The sequence below is a fragment of the Ammodytes marinus genome, assembly GCF_949987685.1.
Source record: "Ammodytes marinus genome assembly, chromosome: 21".
In the NCBI taxonomy this organism is placed as follows: Eukaryota; Metazoa; Chordata; class Actinopteri; order Uranoscopiformes; family Ammodytidae; genus Ammodytes; species Ammodytes marinus.
In genome coordinates, this window is record NC_137225.1 from 7,152,881 (window position 1) to 7,172,021 (window position 19,141).

General features: G+C 42.8%; 1 protein-coding gene across 2 annotated transcripts in view; it reads right to left on the minus strand.

The window, feature by feature from the left end:
* Positions 1–19,141, minus strand: part of LOC307267538 (partitioning defective 3 homolog) — a 381,172-nt gene that overhangs the window by 113,293 nt on the left and 248,738 nt on the right. For both annotated transcript variants that reach the window (XM_080049880.1, XM_080049879.1), the window contains exons 17-19: positions 16,168–16,316; positions 6,659–6,871; positions 1,945–2,167 (exon numbers count right to left, since the gene is read on the minus strand). In XM_080049880.1, the coding sequence (XP_079906006.1) occupies positions 1,945–2,167; positions 6,659–6,871; positions 16,168–16,316 (585 nt within the window). The remainder of the gene's footprint in view (positions 1–1,944; positions 2,168–6,658; positions 6,872–16,167; positions 16,317–19,141) is intronic.

Below are 19,141 nucleotides of genomic sequence, written 5' to 3' on the forward strand. Positions count from 1 at the left end.
TGGGAGCAAGGGCTCTTCACTGCAATGTATTTACTTAAGGCAGTCAATTTTCTCTCCATCACGCACTCACACACTTTCAGTCATTCTTGCACAAGCAGTATTTCTCTCACAGTCTCTCCCTCCCTCTCTCTCCCTATATTAGGCCATCCACCCTTCTCCCTGGCTCTGATGTTAATGCACTCCCAATCAGGCTGTCCATTAAGCAGACATGCACTACACGTTCAACCAGGCCGCCCAAAGGCCTGCATGCAAATGAGTTCAAATTGCAGTGCGCTGCAAACTCCTTGAAATCTCCTCAGAGGGAGAACGCCAGTGTTGAGACATGCGTGTGTGAGAAATACAGGGAGAAGTGAGGGCGTGCTGCCCGTCTATAATATGCAAATGAAAAGCGCAAAGACAAGCATTACAAAGGATTAATGCAATCAGGACGCCTTTTTGATGGGTTGATGCAATAAGGAGACACTCCTATATGAAACTTACTAATGTAACGTATATGTGTTTGAAAACTGTTTTCTAAAACCTGCTATAATTGCTACACATTCACTTTCTTTCTATCTCCTCCCTTTTCCCCGCAAGTCATTTCACATCACTTTTGTTCTCCACGAAAAAACTTTGGTATTGTTGTCAGTGGGATGGTTTCATTTTCACCGTGCGATTTCTAACTTTATAAACCTGCTTAGGGGATCGTGAGAGAGAGAATAGAAAAGAGAGCTGTCACAGCTTCTATAGCAGTCATGTTTTTGAAGGTGTCAACAAGGAGTATGTGTGGAGTATGTGGAGTGTGTGTGTGTGTGTGTGTGTGTGTGTGTGTGTGTGTGTGTCTGTGTGTGCGTGTGTGTGTGTGTGTGTGTGTGCGTGCATGTGTGTGTGTGTGTGTGTGCACACATGTGATGGGTGTGTGTGACAGAATGGGGGCCTGTTATGAGTATAATGCATTCAAAGCCCAGGATATAAAGACAGTAGTACCGAGTAGGAAAACAAAAAAATTAAATGGTGAGAATAATTGAAGATAAGTAAACTCGCCGCATTCCTCCAACGTGACCTCAAAACACACTTGTCGTCTTTATTGTTCATAATTGAGCCGTGTGCAGCGCTACGCTAAAGCTAATCCCATTAAAGTAATCCACATGAAAACAACTTGTGACTCCACACCGCCTCCACCGTTCATATATGCCATATTCTTATGAGCACACAATTGAAAAAAAAAATTAATGGTACTCCCCCTCACTAATTCTCCTTGTAGAATTGATACACTACTGAATGGATACCTGCGGGTTGTTTATTCTCATGTCCATGGTTCAAATTTCGCCTCCAACTTCCTGCGGAGATAGCACAATTTGAAGACCTACTACAGTGTGTTGCTAAATGAAATCATTGACATGGAATGATTGTCTCAACATCTTTCCCAACTGATGAATATCTCAAAGGATATTGAAAGGCTGCCTCTTAAATCTGAAACAACCCTCACAATGACACAGCCACCGACGATACCAGCCACAGGCGGCGATTTGGACCAGCAGTCCATGTTATCATCTCCAGTGGTCTTTTATCCCCTAGAATCAAATCACAGCTCCCACATTAGCACATTGAACATTGTCCGTTGGATAACAAATGCAGAGTGTGTTTTGATAGCGAGGACTGCTTTTGGAAACGGGATTATGAATAAAACATGGCTGCCCTTATTAAAAATAATCTGGCTCAAAAGTGCCAGAGGCCCTTGAGGTCGATAGCTTCCCCCCCCCCACACACACACACACACACACTGCCCCCATCTCATAGGGTTCAAGGAGAGGGGTCCCTGATTAGCACATGCAACGTCTAGAGACAAGGTGTTCAAATTGTGTATTATCTAATGGTAAACATGTTGTGTGAATTGGAATTAAATAAAGCAGATAAGCAATTGTTGCTCGGGGCGACACAAGGGGGAATGTTGGTGTCCTATACCTGAACATGTCACCGAGCCCCTTCAGAACGCCTTTCTTGGCTTTGCTCTTGTCCTTGTCGCTGTCTTTCTCTCTGTCAGGTTTCTTCTTCTCCCTTTCCCTCTCTCTCTGTCCGTCTTCTTTGGAGAGGTTGCCGTTCATGGCGGGTCCCACGATGATGAGGTCGCCGCTAGTGGACATGGACTCACGACCCGATCTGGAACTGCCCTCTGTCTCCTCATCCACTGTGGGAAGGACGGAGTGTTAAATATACATGTTGAGAGTATGAGAGTGTAAAGAGTGCATACATGACATTTAAAGGCCCTACTTCACCGGTGGGAATATGAAGGTGTATTGAATTATGAGATCCTATGTAGTATAAATGTGCCAAAAAAAAAATGAAATTGGTTCATCCTAGCCTGAGAAAAGGCAGAAAGAGTGTTTTATGGTCTCACTGTCTAACCCTACATTTCTCTTACTGTGATGTCACAGAATTCAATACACCTTCATATTCCCACCGGTGAAGTAGGCCTTTAACTTTAAAATGTGGAGTCAGGGATTCTAGAGAACAGTTGTTGTCAATACTTTTTTGTTCCAATCTGTGAATATATCCTCGCGATGCATTTTGTTTACATACCCGTTGTTTACATGATCGTTTACAGAGGCTAGGCTAGGCTGTGTATTAACACCATATTATTTTTGTTCAGCGGACACACAGCACAGACAGTTAGCACAGTGTGAATACATATTCACAGATTTTGACAAAGGTGATTTTATTTTTATTTTTACTAAAAACAAGTGTTCTCCAGAATGGCTGACTACACCTTTAACTCTAACCGTGACTCCCCGTGGATCCCAGAAGCAGCAATTAAAACTAGCAAACACAACACCACGTTCTATTATCAGCTTCAAGGCATTCTTTCTCTTTCTTTCTTCTGATGAGCCATTAAAAGAGAGGCTGTGTCCCACAAGGTACAAAACACACTGAATTCAGCTGCCTCATTAGGAGTATATTTACATTGTACACCTTTTGAGAATAGCATTTAGTTGAATACATTTTCAAATCTTTACATTACCCAGAGCTCACAAGAGAACCGTCCTTTTTTTTTGCTTTCCGTTTTGCTGTTACACTTCGTATGAAAAAGGGTGCCAACTGTCATGATAGTCGCATACGCAATTGCAGTCTGAACTGGTTTAAACCCCGGCCATCAAATTGAAAAAGCCAAACTCCTTGGGTGATGTAAGGTTGATTAAACTCCATCAAAGTTTCCATCACATCTAATCAGAAGTGATGGGCAAAATGTAATTAATCTGTCAGTAATTATACATTTAAATAATCTTGGTAAAAGGCTCCCGGGGATCTTAATTGCATATGTGATGCTCCTGTCTATCCTGTATCATGTGGCTCTAGAGGCGTGAGGTGGATGTCCTTCAGATTACAACGTATTACAGTCTGGCATGTTGTCATCGAAATTGGGCCTTTTTTGATGGAGGAGAGAAAAGCATGTGGGTGTGTGTGTGTGTGTGTGTGTGTGTGTGTGTGTGTGTGTGTGTGTGTGTGTGCGTGTGTGTGTGTGTTTGTGGGATCTCAAAAGGATCCCAATATGACACAATGTATTGCAGGAATGGAGAGCAAACAGTCAGCTTAAAGCCTACTTAATTATGCAATTCATTGCATTTCACCACCTCCACACATTTGTTGGAGGCAGGTTGTGAATGAGTATCAGTTGTATCACTCAATCTCAGGCCTGCTTATCATCCACTTAAGAGAAAATGCCAGTGAAAAGCAGCTGTGAGCCGTATCTGGCTTTTCTAAATGGATGAGATTAGCAGGAGTGCTAATGCCGCTATATACTGCCTTATATGCCAAGCTGCAGATAACATACTAAACATCTGAATTCAGAATGTCCCAAAGGGCAGTGGTCATGTGTGCTTGTGTGTTCTTATAAGCATGTGAATACCTCTGTCTGTGGCAATGTTCTTTACAGATATGATATTATATTATTACAAAAGGCCATATCAGTTGTATTATCCTATCTCAACTTCAATTTCATTTCATTTCAAATAAAGCAAAACGGAATAATAAGCTATCTCCTATCAAAAGAAAGCTGACAGAAAAATCCTGTAACTCCACACACAGCAAAAGGTGAGACCATTCACAGCCATTGAATGGAACTGAAAAGAAATAAATAAAAAGACTTGGCTGACAATCTCAAATGACAGAAGCATTGATGGAAGTGTCAGGGGTTTCGGAAAGATAATTTTCAAAACGACAGGAAATAATTTGTCAATTTTACTGAAAAGTCAGCCATTAAACCCTTAATGGTACTTTAACGGACATGTGAAAACCAGCCCGTCAGTCGCAGGTTATGACAGACAAGTTAAATTGCCAGCCTTATTACAACACATAAAAGAAAGGGACTTTTCGCTCACAGGAACAGATTTTTATTTGTTCTCTTTCTTTCCTCCCCTATGAAGCGGTTGAACACAAAGTGGCACAGGGGGGAAGTGTATTTTTATATCTTGTGGGGACACATTTTCTTTTGGGCGAAGCCACATTCTTATTTTATGTAAATAGAAAGTCTAGGAGCAGACGAAGGCAGCGGCTTATCTGTCAACTTTGACTATTAACCTCGGTGACGAGCGCCCGACCGGCTGCCTTTTATCTAAATTGAAAAACAGAGTTATTTGAATATCATGGGGGGAAGAATGCAATATACCACGGCAAGGGAAAAAATCGCTCGCTTTTCCCCATTTTTCTTTTTGCCGAGATAAGACTGTATTTAGAGGCTTGCCGACAGAAGCTTATGAGAACAAAGCATTTCAGGCAAATAATTCCCTCTTCTTTCAAATGTCTTCCAACCTTTTTAATGGTGAATGGGAAATGTATATCTGGTGATTACTCTTGTGGCGGTGCACAGTTTGATTACCTGTCAGGAAAACAGAACACACCTGTCTCTCTGTGCCTGACACCTCTTTTTGTCATCAAACGACAAGTAGAGATGGATATACTCCCTCAAACGGACAGTGTTTCTCCTAGGTTCTCCACCGGTATGACTGTGTGTGAACGAATTGAACCTCGAACCATGTAAGCGCTTTGAGTCCTTAGGGAATAAAGCGCTATATAAATCCTATATCAATTATCAATTATTAGGTTTACTGCTTGGGGGGGTGCACACAAACCGTGCACACATTTCTTTTTACAGTCATTTTGTACAACTCGTATTTTTTACTACACATATTATTTTACAATAGTCTGTCTTTGATTTCTTTTTTACAAAGTCATGTCCATTCTAGCTATCACCTATTTGCCTGTTTGGAAAACTATTCCAGTAGCCTACTTTCAAGCAGTTTCCACTGCCTCCTGTGAAGTCAGACACCTCTGGTCCATTGATCGAGATCCAGATAAGATGTCTAGCAGCAGAGCTAACGTTAGCGTCTTCATCCACACCTCACAAAACGGAGCAGAGGAGAGAGCAGCAAAGCAACACAGTAGTAGCCTAGACACTACGTGCACATTACCTACATAAGGAAGATAAGTCTTTATTGTTATTTGATAGAATATAACTTGTTGTTATTTCGCGCAAACATCACTGGAAGAAATACCAAGACAATGGTAGGGGACACACTGGGTGGCATGTATTTCCTATACAAAGTTTGTCTAGAATGAAGTATGGGAATTGTTGTTTTAGTAAGGTAAGCAGGGAAAACCAATGGGAGGAAACCTTGGCAAATTCTACCATGTTATACGCGCCAAACATATCACATACCCACGCATGGCATAGTATTCCATTTCTAATCATAGTAAATGCAATTACACATACATATTAAGTGTCAATGCAAACAGTGGGACCCTGGCGTATGTGGGTAAACAGTAGAATTTGTTTCCACGCATGCACTCAGTTGGAAAACATGGCAATGCACTTTACGAGTATGTAAGCTCCTGGGAGAACATGTCTCTAACAATTCCTCTCAACATGAACTATGTGAATAAGAATGAGTGTGTAAGCTAGACACTCCTGTGACTCACCCCCACTCTGTAAAGTGGGGATCCCTAACCTACTTTCTTTAGGGTGAATGCCACCCTTCTGTAAATAATCAAGTCAGATACATAACTCACTTAGGGCACTTTATTCTTGTTATCAAAATCAATGAATATCTCCTCATGATCCGCTGTCCGCACTGTGTGTGTGTGCACTGCAAAAAGAATCCAGTGTTAATACACAGCCTAGAATCTGTAAATGGGGATGTTGCTAGCCACGGTAGCTCATTTAGACCCCAGGCATAAAGCAGTGAAAGAAACAAGCATTATAGCAATAATTGTACTTTTTTTTTCTCAAAACCCTATTAGCTATGTAACTATTGTGATCTTAGTTTAAAAAAACTTATTTTTAAATCTTATCTTAGGAGCCATTGAAGTTGCATATTGCATTCGATTTAAATAAGGACCCATGACCAACATGACCCAATAAATAGTTCCATCTATTAAAACTGGATAGGAGGAATTGGGCGATTTTGACTGGAGACAAATTGAGCCCGATACATTCATATTTTTAAAAAGCACCAATTAAAAGTGAACCATAAAACAATCATACAAGGTCATTGGGGACACATTGACAAAGTCAAGCAGAGTTGTGAAGATAGAGTAAAGCACCTGTGAGATATGACAAGACGTTTACCTCCCGGGTCAAAATGAGGCCAGTCTATAGGATAAGCGTTAATGTCCCCACACTCACATGTGTCCATACTGTTCTCCTCTTCTGGCGGCATGACTCCAGGGTTCTCGTAGGACTTGTCTATGGCTGCTCTGAAGCTCTCATTGCAGCCGCGGCCCCTGGCGATGTGTGGGCGTGGCCCCCGGATGTTGATCTCCCCGTTCAGCGTCGCTGTCTGGAGGCTCTCCAGAGAGCTGGACCTCTTCAAGCCCAGGGAGGGGCCCACCTCTGGGTCTGCACAACGGAAAGGAACGTGGAAGAGTGTCACAAAGCAACAATGGCAACCTAAACCTTTTCATCACTTAGCCCATTGCCTATCAGGGAATCATTCAGATGTGATAGTTTTGCATGTGATTGTGTGGGATGGCCTTGGAAAGAGAAGGTGCAAAGTCAATTAACATGAAAAAACAAATGATGTCGTCGCCTGGCCAAAGGAGTGTGTTGAAATGAGAACAGAGCACTATTTCTCCACTCCAACATTTTCCTTTTGCAAATTATTATTCATCCTTTGTCCCTGCGTCTAGCACTGTTAAATGACTGGGCTGAAACATAATGCATATAAATGGGATACTATTAAAGAGGACAATTGTACCACAGTGCCAGTGAGATTAGGGCCTTGTACTAAAATATAATACATTCCCAAAAATGTTAAGATAGACTGTAGAGCTAAAGCTACTTCCGTAGGCGGTCTCATTTACTCAGTTTCTCTAAAAGAGGCTGAGTAAAACACAGAAAGGAGGGAATAAGAAAGGGAGCCGTATATACAAAGGAAATTCCAAAAGTCCAAGGGATAACACCAATCCCTTTTATTCCCACGCCCATTCTAACCCCAACAGACTCTCAAATCAGTACTCTTGCTGTACTTCTTAGGTGTTATCATGTGAACATATAGCACAACCTGAAGGAAATGCTCTGTCATCAGCCTTATGTTGATTGGCTTATGGAGGGCGAAGACAATGAAATCATACGTAGACACAGGCCACCTTCAAAACAAAGCTAGCAAAGCATTCCAATACATTGTCAACATATGCACTGCACATTGCAACACAAAAACACACTTTAGCATTAGCATGACAATATGGTTTATGGACAGAAGTGTCTTCATGAGACAAGACCAGTGGCCCCTGCTTTATTTCCTTTGCTGATCAATGCTGCACACAACAAACCGTGTAAATCATACATGCGTTATAAAGGGCTCTTATGACATGAAACCTTTGGCAAAGTCTAATTTGATTGGATTAGCGCACATGTGTTAAACATACTGCTACGCATAGTTGTTCGAGTACCTTACCCACAAGGCCAAGCAGAGCGCAGATTAGCTCTAGCCAGCATGTGTTGGGAAGGTAAGTGAATTTTGAACAGTCAAGCTCTCAGGTCGGGTCCCAGACAGCGGTAATTATTTCTCCGATGCTTGCCAGGGGTTTGTTTAGGGTATGTAAGTGGAGCGTGACTCTGCTATTGGTATTTCATTTTGTCAAGAAGGAGCGTCCGTCACTTACTTCCCCCCCCCCCCCCCGGAGCTCTTTACCTTAGCTGCCAGTTGGTAAACAAGCAGCTGGTTGATTTTCTGTCCCCTTTATTCTGCCTCAGTTCAGAGTGCGGGGGGTGGGGTGGGGGGGATAACAAATGGATTTCTGAATGTGTGCGAGTAAAAGGCCTATTAGATATAAAACTTTTCGCAGAGGGACCTATCAGTAATAATGGATCAAACTGTTGATTAAATCACTTTAGCAGCCTTTACGGACTCTCTCTGAGGGGCTGAACACATGTTGATGTAGTGTGGACAAAGCAGCGCATTGTGCCTTTATGACCCCCTGTAGTCCATATAGACCCTCCACATTTAGTGAGCGTACGCTGCCATTTCCTCTCTGGCTTCACACGGTGTAAATAAACAGCTCTCTTCCTGTTACCTTTCAATAGCAAATGTTGCTTTAAGGGCTAGCCTCTTCTACCCCCCAAATGAATAGAACACGCACATACAAAACACTGGATGTATATGTTTGCAAGTGTGTGCCCCACACACACACACACAAACGTATGACATACAAACACACTTTTTTGTCAGCTACCATCAACAAAGGCCTCAGCGTGTTTAAAGTGGCCTCAATGAGGCATGAGCCACTGCTGATCACGGTGGATGTTTAGGCGCAAGGTATGATAGCCAAACACAGATTAGGCAAAGACAAATAAACCACCATCACTGAAAGACAACAATTTGTGACCACTGAGAACCCCCTCTCTGGGACACATGTGTTGAGTGTGTGAGAGATGGAGGCAGGAACATAGAACGTTGTGAATAAGGTTGCAAAAATCATGGAATGAATGAGTAAAAGGCTTCAGAGTTAACCTGGAGCACTATGCACAAGATGCCCATACGCTGCTACTGTTATCATCATCTCACCAGTGGCAGCTTGTCTCTTCTGTTGGCTGAAACCCCATTGCTATTCCATTCTCCATCCCTTAACCAAGCAGACCTGAAGCAGCTCACTAGCGATTAGCCGGCTACCTTGGGTTTGACAGTTCAAACACACGCCATCTAGACTGCATTAAAGGTGGAGTCAGTGATTCTGGAGAATGCTTGTTTTCAAAAAAGCACTTTTTGCCAAATCAGTGAGTATCTCCTCATGATCCGTGCTACCTATATGTGATGTGTGTGTGCGCGATAAGAAAATCTAGTGTTAAAAAACAGCCTAGGCTCTGTAAACTGGTATGTAAACAGAGGGTATGTTAACAAAGGGGGCCCGACGTAGCTAGCAACATGCCCGTTTAAAAAAATCCTAGGCAGTGTATCAACACTGGATTCACAGATTTTCACAAAAAAGTGATTTTGTCAACAAGCGTTCTCCAACATCGCTGACAAAGGAACTGAGCGTTCCCATGCTACATTTGAGATCTTAGTGGTCACATGGGGCAGAGGACATCTTCTCACTACATGGGCTACCAGCACACCCTTACTGAGAGTGTGAGTGCTTCTCCATCATCTCTGGTGTCAATGAAGTCAGCTAGAGGCTGAAAGGTCAGCTGGTGTTGGGTTTCCACTACGGTTTAGGTGCCGTTATGTCCTAAACACACCACTTCCCCTTCCTATGTTGTCAATGTTAATATCAGTCCAGAATCCCAAGAGAACCTATAGAGCCCATCCTGAAAGGACCATTCAAAATAAATGAACACCAATCCTATAATGCTTGCCTGCATTTAGTGGGAAGAGCCTGTGTGTGTGTGTGTGTGTGTATGTGTGTGTGTGTGTGTGTGTGTGTGTGTGTGTGTGTGTGTGTGTGTGTGTGTGTGTGTGTGTGTGTGCGCGCCTTCCAGCTGCATCGGACAGTAAAATGAAACTTTAACTATATGCTACAAATGTCTAGGGGGGTCAAAAGTTCTCCGGTTTCTGGAACAGAAGATTCGTTTTACTGTATTCTCTCCTCCTCCGAGGTGGGCCATTTGTGATGACTAGGATGAATTCCAATGCCAGGAAAAAGCATGAGCAAGCCTTCCAAGAGCAAGAGGATGCAAGTAAAAATAAATCATGTAATTCATTTGTTTGGAAGGAGTAATCTCATCATGTGAAGGACAAGAAGAGGACAGTTTATAGAAATAAAATACAGTATGCGTAGCCATATATGCTACAGCCAGGACATGCTGTAATGTTTTATCATACTTTTATGGATAAAACTCAGTCAACCCCAGACTGAATGCCATGTACATTTGTTTTCCGTTTTTTTTTTTCTCTCTCAAGTGTATGCGTTGTGCCTGCCAACAAGCAGACGCGCTGGAAGAAGCCAGTGTGCATGTTTGACACAATGGGATTGCGAGTTAGATCCGCCACGGGATGCAACAGTTTCGAGGGAACGCAAATGACATCTGCTGTAAACTCGGAAACAGGGAATAATCCCCGATACCGCTCAGTATTCCACGCCATGATCTTCCTCTGGCATTGTTTTCTAGCGAGCGTGGCGTATGACTGGGAGAAGCCAGGAGACATGAAGAGAACGAGAGAGCGAGGCAAAGAGAGACAGAGAGAAAGAGAGAGAGAGAGAGAGAGAGAGAGTGTGTCCATAGAACCCGGTCTGCATCAGAAAAAAAAACCTGCCTTTTGTTTTCATCAGAAGCAAGAAGCCCGCCTGACTCTCCAGGGAGAGTTTGACGGACAGCTCTCTGTATGCCAGTCTATTATGTGATTCCTATCACACAACAGAAAGCCTTGGTGCTCTGCTCCCCTCATCTCCACCTCTTATTCAGAGGGACAAAAATACAGATTTACCCCCGTCGCATACAGACTGGAGTTTGTCACTCCTCACACGTCTGGAGGAGGAATGCAAATCAAAATGAGAAAAAATAAAAACACTAAAAGAAATAGGACAATTAAACCAAATAAGGCGGTGGATATGCACCCACCCGGACTTCTTACAGGACAGAAACGGCCAACGTGCTGTGTGTTCCTTAGTCATATTAAGGGCAAGGACAGCTAATTGGAGAAGATCCATTGCCATTAAACGTTAACAGGGGAGGTATGGGCCAAACTCCATGAATAAATCAGTAGCGATTATTACAGGGACACGAGCCCATAGTCTAATTAGAGCAGCTAAAACTATGCTCCCCCGGACATCATTCACCAGAGGCCCCTTGCATGTAAAGCTCTGTGTACAGACAGGGGGCTCCATTACACATAATTTATTCGGAGAGCTGAGGCTTAAAGCAGGGCGGTAAAAGGGTAATTATGATAAAAATAGCCTCCGAGGTGGTCGGGGGAAGGCCACGTCCAGGTATCCCAGTGGAAGTGAGTGGTCTCTGGGTCGGCCTGCTCCTTTGTCTCTGCCAGTTGTGGACTATTAGCTCTCGACAGAGGACGTCCTCCGTACGCTCAACATGTGTCAGCAAAGGAATCATCATTACCCAGACTGCTTTATATCTCAATGAAGGATACTGGATACTGTTCTGTGATTATACCGTTTAATTAACCCAATAAAACTGTGTTTTTTACTAGAGTATTATTAATTGGCCCAATTAATGTCATCAGCCTATACATCTGCTATAGTCTCATCAGTGTGGCTGCTATGGAGCAATGGTAGCCATTTTTATATTTGTAATCCAAAATTCATCTTTTGATTATTTTTTTCGATTGTATTTTTCCGTGCACATTTTAATTATTTTTTTTCTTTTCTGTGTCAACATTTTTTAAATTCATGTTCATTTCATTTCTATTTTGTTCCTCATGTTCTATAATCCTTAAATTGTTGAATTTTATAAAATTCAAAAAAACAACAACAACGTGATATTGGTATTATTACATATATCGGCCATCGACTGACCTGCTCTCTGAATGTGGGTATGGACCTTTGAAAAACCCATACTGGTCAACCGCTGACTTTTAAACCTTTTTAGCTCAGCTAGCAAAGCTATTCATTCCCACACGCTGGCAACTCTCATGCCAAGCCTGGCAACCTGCTGGATCAACTGCAACTTGGCTGGAATGGAAACTCACCATTATGATGAGCTTACAGTGTGTGTCTCTTATTTACCACTGCTGGTCTATCAGTGATGAGGCTTTACTAGTCTGTAAAGTATTGATCTTAATACTTGTTCAGGCTCTAAGCGTATTGTTAGGAGGCCTTGCGATATACAAAACGTAATATTTCTGTTATGATATGCCACATACCACTTAAATATATCCTCTAATAACCAAGTCAATCAACTCATTCATGTATTGGCGTGAATGCACTGGTGCTAACATGCTTCAATCAATGCTGGACACAGCCTGGATATGATGGATGACCTGCAAAGAAGCCAACTGGCAATGAATGCCTCTCATTTGCAAAATGCCTCTCCAATGGCTGGCTCCCTCCAGCCCCTCCACAACTCCTGGAGTAAAAAAGTGTTTTTCTTCTATCATTTTCCAGTTCAGAACCAGCACAATGGCACAGGTTCCCCACATGGGTTGCCAAGTCTCTATTCAACATCCTGCAACTATACCTCTCAGCAATATGAAAACCCTCTTTTGATAATGCTGCAATTACTACAGCAACCCTCTCCTCAATATGCATCAAAAAAGAGGTGCCAAGATCGCACAGCCAATAACAGTTGGCTTATGAGCTGGTTATAGAGAAATATGTGGGACGAGCTTTTTCCAATCTCCATCATTGACCCATGGAGCGAGCTGAATGAACAGACATAATGGCCCTATTGTAATGATGATGATAGTGTTATTGAGCTTGTCCGGGCATGGTTAGCTTACCTCCATTGGTTCTTGTGCTGCAGTTAATCTCATCTGCTGCTGTTAAAGAGCATACATACAAGCAAGATGGGGTTAGTGTCTTGAGCACATGCAAAGCAGAAGAAAAATAGACAGAATGAGAAAGTGCTGGGCAGATACTGAATAGTCTCAGAATGTAGAATAGATATAACAGCATGTGCAGGGACCTGTCGATCAAAAGAGGCTTACAAGGCAAAAGTGGCTGAAAATGTGCTAATGTATTACTGCCAGCCGCGGCACCTCAATGTCTCTTTCTCCCCTCTCTTTCTTCTCCCTCACTCAATCTCATTCCACATCTAAATGGGATTGAACCGCGGGGTGTCTGGCCAGTTTAGCATATTTCAACATTGATGGGGCCTTCAAAGTCATGAAATCCATCTTGCGGATGTGATTTGGGCACACCTGGAACATGACTTAAAGGATGGTAGGAAAATACTAAGAGACAGAATGCAATGGGGAGGGTGAAGGTGATAGCATTGTTGTACATGTTAAATGTTTAGTCAGGGTCGGCTTTGAACGCATAGATAAGGTATATTAATGTGTTAATGGAGAGAACAGAGGTATGCACCTTCAAAGTCCAACAGTGTGCCAATTACAAGGCTAAGGCTACATTCAATTTTTAACTGTTTTTGAACACATAATTTAGATGCTGCGTTCCATGTACTGACGGAAAAACTATTCTTTTCCGGGACATTCCATCAGTTAGTATATTCAGAGTTAATATGTGAGAGGAACAAGGTGTCTACTTACCTGCACCATCTCAACACTGTATTACTCTCACTGGTGAATTATGATTGTTTACAGGCAAGGAGTTTTTGTCAGGAGTATACACACTAAATTGGGCCCCGAAAGTACTGAAAGGGAAACATTTGATTTTGAATTCAATCTAATAACATGCATGCACGCACACACACACACACACGGATGCACGCATGCACACACAATCACACACTGATCTGAATTAAGATATAATAGAGCAATTATAGAGATTTATAAAATATCAATAGCATTGGTTATCCCATGAGTGAGGCGTCATCTAATTATCAGATAAACTATTTAAAAAAAAAAAAGAAGAAAAATAACCTGTTTGTTTCCCCAGAATCTAATCATATTCACGCATACATGGTGAAACCATTTTGGAACAATTAAGAACCATGTTGGATTAAAAGCCTTGATAACATGTGCATTTGCAATGATTAGAACGCCATCAAGGAGCCAATCTCGGCATCCTGTCCATTCTACTCACGGACTGTCATCAGTTCTATCCAATTATACTTTGATTCGACACTAACGAACGTAATGGAACAGAGTTTGATGCTCAACTTACTGCTCAGTGAAAACTATCAAATGACTTGTGTCTTTCCTAAGTAGCACTTTCTGCTGGACGTTTGTTTGTGTCTGGGTTCACTTTGTGGAAAGAAACAGTTTGGATAATGGATAAAGGGTTGGGGGGGATACTACTGGGAAGATGTAAGCCACATGGTTGACTGAAGTGGCCCAGCCCTACGCTAGTGTGTGGGAGAGTCTTTAGATTGATACAGGTCTCTGGCTCCATGTGAAGCTTATTTAGCTGTTATCTGTTTTGACTGGCCAGTGATCCCAGAGAAGACACCGCCTGCTTCAGTCTCAGTGGGAGAGGCTGTGAACTCACACCAGCATTCCTAAATACAGTTAATGTGTTTGAGTGTATGTTTTTGAATATGTGTATACTGGCCCTCCCATCCCTTGTGCTCTATCTTCTTGTGTTTTTACAATGCTCCACTGGTCCAGGGTCTGTTTTGAAGTTGTCTCACTTTCACCATTATTGTACATTTTACTGAGACAGTTGGAATGGGTGAAAAGGTTAAAGACTGACTACAGGTTACAGTGATATCTAGCACATCACGTCCTTTGGAAGTCCAACAGAGAGAAGAACACAAACGTTGGACTATCACACAGGTCAGACTGTAAACACACCCACGGGATAGCCAGTAACACTGCTGTGCCACAATTGAGATCCAATCTCTCTTTTTGGAAACTTTTCATGGCAGGTTGCAGGCCAACTTTCTGGTTCAGTTTTGACCCAATGTACTTGCCATATGGGTGTACACTTATCCTGTGCAATGACAGATTAGAGCATTCTAAGGGTATTTACTTGTAGTTTTCCTCAAATTAAATGGGTTTAGATGATGTGATAAGCACACTTACTCCAATTAGGTTGAGTCAAAAAAAAAATCCCTTTTTGTCATAATCAGTGAATATCTCCTCACTATGCTAGGTGGCGCTGTAGCCCTTTCAACAAGTGGTTATAGAGCCACGTATGGTTCCCTTCCGGCAACAACCCTTCTATTTATTACGTCGTCTCCCCGGCAGGGATTCCGAGCAAGCGCAGAACGCAAACTCCGATGTGCGATGTGCGATCCTGTTTACATGCAGATAAAATGCCGACTATGAACGAGTTATCTAGGTGTTCTTATCCGACTTTGCTTGTCTGTTAATGTGCCGATTTGTGTGCGAAGTAGTTCGAATAAAGGTGTTTACATACATTTTACAATTCCTGTTGAAGTCTTTTTTGTTTATTTTCCCGATTATGAGTCTGCATGTTAACGCACTAACTGACTTTTTTTTTTTTTTTTAAGATATTTTTTGGGCATTTTTATGCTTTATTGATAGTGCAGAGAGACAGAGGTGAAATGGGGCAGAGAGGGGAGTGACATGCAGAGGACGACCGCGGGCGGGAATCGAACCCGGATCTGCCGCTGGGCCCGGCCCGGGAGGGGGACGCCTTACCGACTGAGCTAAAGGCGCCCCCATGACTTCACCTTTAAGGACACCCGCACACCAGCACCCTCCAAAGCACACTCGTTAACATGATGCATTTGCTTGTTTCGTATAAACACCAAAGTGTAAAAACGCGGTTTGCCATTCGATGGTTGTGACATTCTCAACATTTTATTATTTTTTTTTTGGCATGGAGTCGTTAGCGGTAATTGCAAGAAGTTGCAGGTCCTGGCTGGTACGGAACCCTCAATCAAACAGCAATCGTGGGGGTATAAGAAAACCAAAATGAAACACATTTTACCCAACATTCAAACCTTTTCTGTATGTTAAGTGTAGGGGCCAAAATGCATATTTGGTCTGTTTGTTTATTGTTCATTTTGAAAGGTTTCTCACACTGTTTTGGTTCATGTCACTTCCCGACACATGTGTGGGGGTTTAATCTATATACCTGGGCACTCGGATGGGCGGGGGTTAGGGAGACAATAGTGATATGTCGCTATATCAAGAAAAGAAAAGCCTTTACCTAGATCCATGCTCTTGGACTTGCGCGTCTTGATGATCTCCAGCTCGTTGGCGTCTTCGTACTGCTTGATGCGTTTCTCTGACATACTCTGTCTGCCAAAGCCCTCCCTCTGGAACGAGGCATCAGGGTCAGCATCCGGACTGAGGGTGCTACAATGCATAAGAGAGGGCAAGAAACACAGACAGACATATTGTGATAATGTCACATGGCAAATGCAGGGTCATTCCAAATGCATTCCCTTTAATCCAATGATTATCCAATTAAAGTTATATTTCATAATCATTTGTATCACGTTTCAGTTATATATCGCTAGGGGCCATCCTTAAAAAATAAGACTGGATGAAGCAAAATCTACAAATTAATATTCATATGTCCCCCATATCTCGGCACAAAACACCCCTTTGTTATCAGATAATGACCACTGGTGTTCAATACTCTCACACACAGTCGCGCAGACACACACACACACACACACACACACACACACACACACACACACACACACACACACACACACACACACACACACACACACACACACACACCAAACATACATGCACACCCTGTGAGTGAGTTTCAATCCTTCATTTCAATGACTATTCTAATCAAGGACACCTCCACCTCTGCAGGGAGGTGGGATCAGGACACAGTAGAATAGTGTAGAGGAGGCTGTGATGTGAGACAGTGAGGTGAGGGTACCCGGGGGTCATGGACACTCAATAACCCCCCCCCCCTCTTATGTCTGGAGCCCAGCCCACTATGGTGCGCTCCCCTTTGAGATCCTCTATCTCTGTCTGGATCTTAATTGGAAATCGGAGGGGAGTGTAGAAAGGTGGTAGGGGGGGACTGGTATTTGCATGCAGAAGAGTGCATTTACAATTATGGTGAGAACATCTTGCCATTTGAAGGGAGACAGAAGGGAGGAGATGCAGTGTTGATGAGGTCTAATACAATGTCACACGCATGAGAGGACACTGTGACGGGCCAGGTTTCCATCTCAATGTGAAGAAGGATATTTTTGGAAAGTTTGCAAAAAAGAGAAATGTAAATAAGGTGCATTTCCATCAAGCAACAGACTGTAACATGGTAAAAAGAGTAGAATAAGTAGATGTTACAAACTGGAAAATAACAAACACATAGACAGGGGTCTGTAGGGATTGGTTTCCATTGGGCAAGTTGTTACTCTACACTGTGTGTACTGCTATGTGGAGACCAAGACTTGAGATTGTGATGCACATGGCGGCAGAGAGGGTAATCAACAACCAACCAGCTGATCTTTCACATGTGTTCAATGTTCACTACGTTCAGACCTTATTCAACCAATATGTTTCCATAGCCCATGCTGCACGTTAACTTTTTTCACACAAGTCAAAAACCAACCCGAGTGAGGTTTTTTTGCAAATACATATCATTTGGTTCTACTGTTTCCATCACCCATTTCTGAAGCAACGCATCAAAATGTGCACAAGACACCCAGCTAATGTTCCTTTTACTCTGCTGTGATCGTACATTAAGACTGTTAAAGGGCCTTTTTCCTAATCTAACAAGCCTTTAGGAGACTGAAATTCTTTCCTTTTACATCAAACGATATGATCTCTCCTGGGATTATAAATGATAAGATAGTGTCCTAAATCTGTTCTGATATGAAGGTTGAGTAGTGGCATCCTCTTGGAGCAGATGTTCCTTTAAGCCCCCCCCCTCTTCGTACGTCTAATTTCATTTTCCAGCCGCCACTGCAGACGTGCCGCCACTTGTTTGCATGTAAACAATTCCTTATTTGTGTTGTCAACCCCATTTAACAACAGAGCCGCTTCATGATGTGTCTCACTGGGGGGGGGGGGGGGGGGGGGAGGCTGGTGTCAACGTGTCACTTTGCTGTGGATGCGTAGACCTGACAATCCCCCCACTAGGATCAGACGGCCTCACAGGACCCTACGGGAGGAGAGGGGGGGGGGGGAGGAAGAATAAAGGGATGACAGCACAGATGTAGAATTCATTTATTCATCATCCCTCGCTATTCTTCTCTCATCATTCCAAAAAAAAAAAACACAGAGCCTGCCCTGGCTTTTTCCTCTGTCTCCTCCTTCGCAAATGTCATCTGTCGGAGCGTGACTGAGACGGTCTCGGAGAAGAGAAAGGACGTATTTCCAGCATGCATATAGATTTTCTTTGCCTGCATTGTGTTTTTTTGGTGAACCGATTGAACATGCATACAACATAGACAAAGTATGAAGGCGGCATGTGGGATCATCATGCACAGCCAAGTCACGCAGGTAAAAAAAAGGGTTGGCATAAAGTGTGGAAGAGTAATTATGGTATCCAGCACAGTCAGACATATGTGGGCGGGAAGAGTGAAGTTCAGAGGGTTAGGCCCAGCGGCAGAGTGTAAATTCACTCAATAGGACACATGATCTGTTGGTTGTAAGTTGCTGACCATTTTAACACTGCCTCTGCTTTGCTTGAGTTCACGCAGAGGAGGGATGGCTAAATGTACAGGTTGGGTAACCTGAAGAGAAGAGGGCAATGTTTTACTTGCTGTGTTAGCCCCCGCACAGACACATGCTGTTGGAACATCCCACCTAAGGTCTGGGCAAAGGAACCGTAAGCATTTAAAGAGGCGGCAGTGACCTATTACACAGCTGATTACCAGCCCTTTTTAACTTGGCCCCCCCACACACACAGCCAAGCAACCTTTGTCACAAGTAACACGTCTCCAGCATGAATCTGTGTATACACTACTCAGTTTTGTAGAATCTAGACCCTGCTTTAGGTAACATTTTTGGAGAAAATAAATGTGCAACAGAATTAGGATAAAGTTAATCTTGATGGTAACTTGGCACACACAGATCAAAAGCTACTATAACACCTGGTAACATATATTGTATTAAGTTTGTACTGGCTATCAATTTTCTGGAAGGAATTCTCAAAGAAGGAACAACCAATTGAAAGGACCATAACTGGTTTGTAATTATAA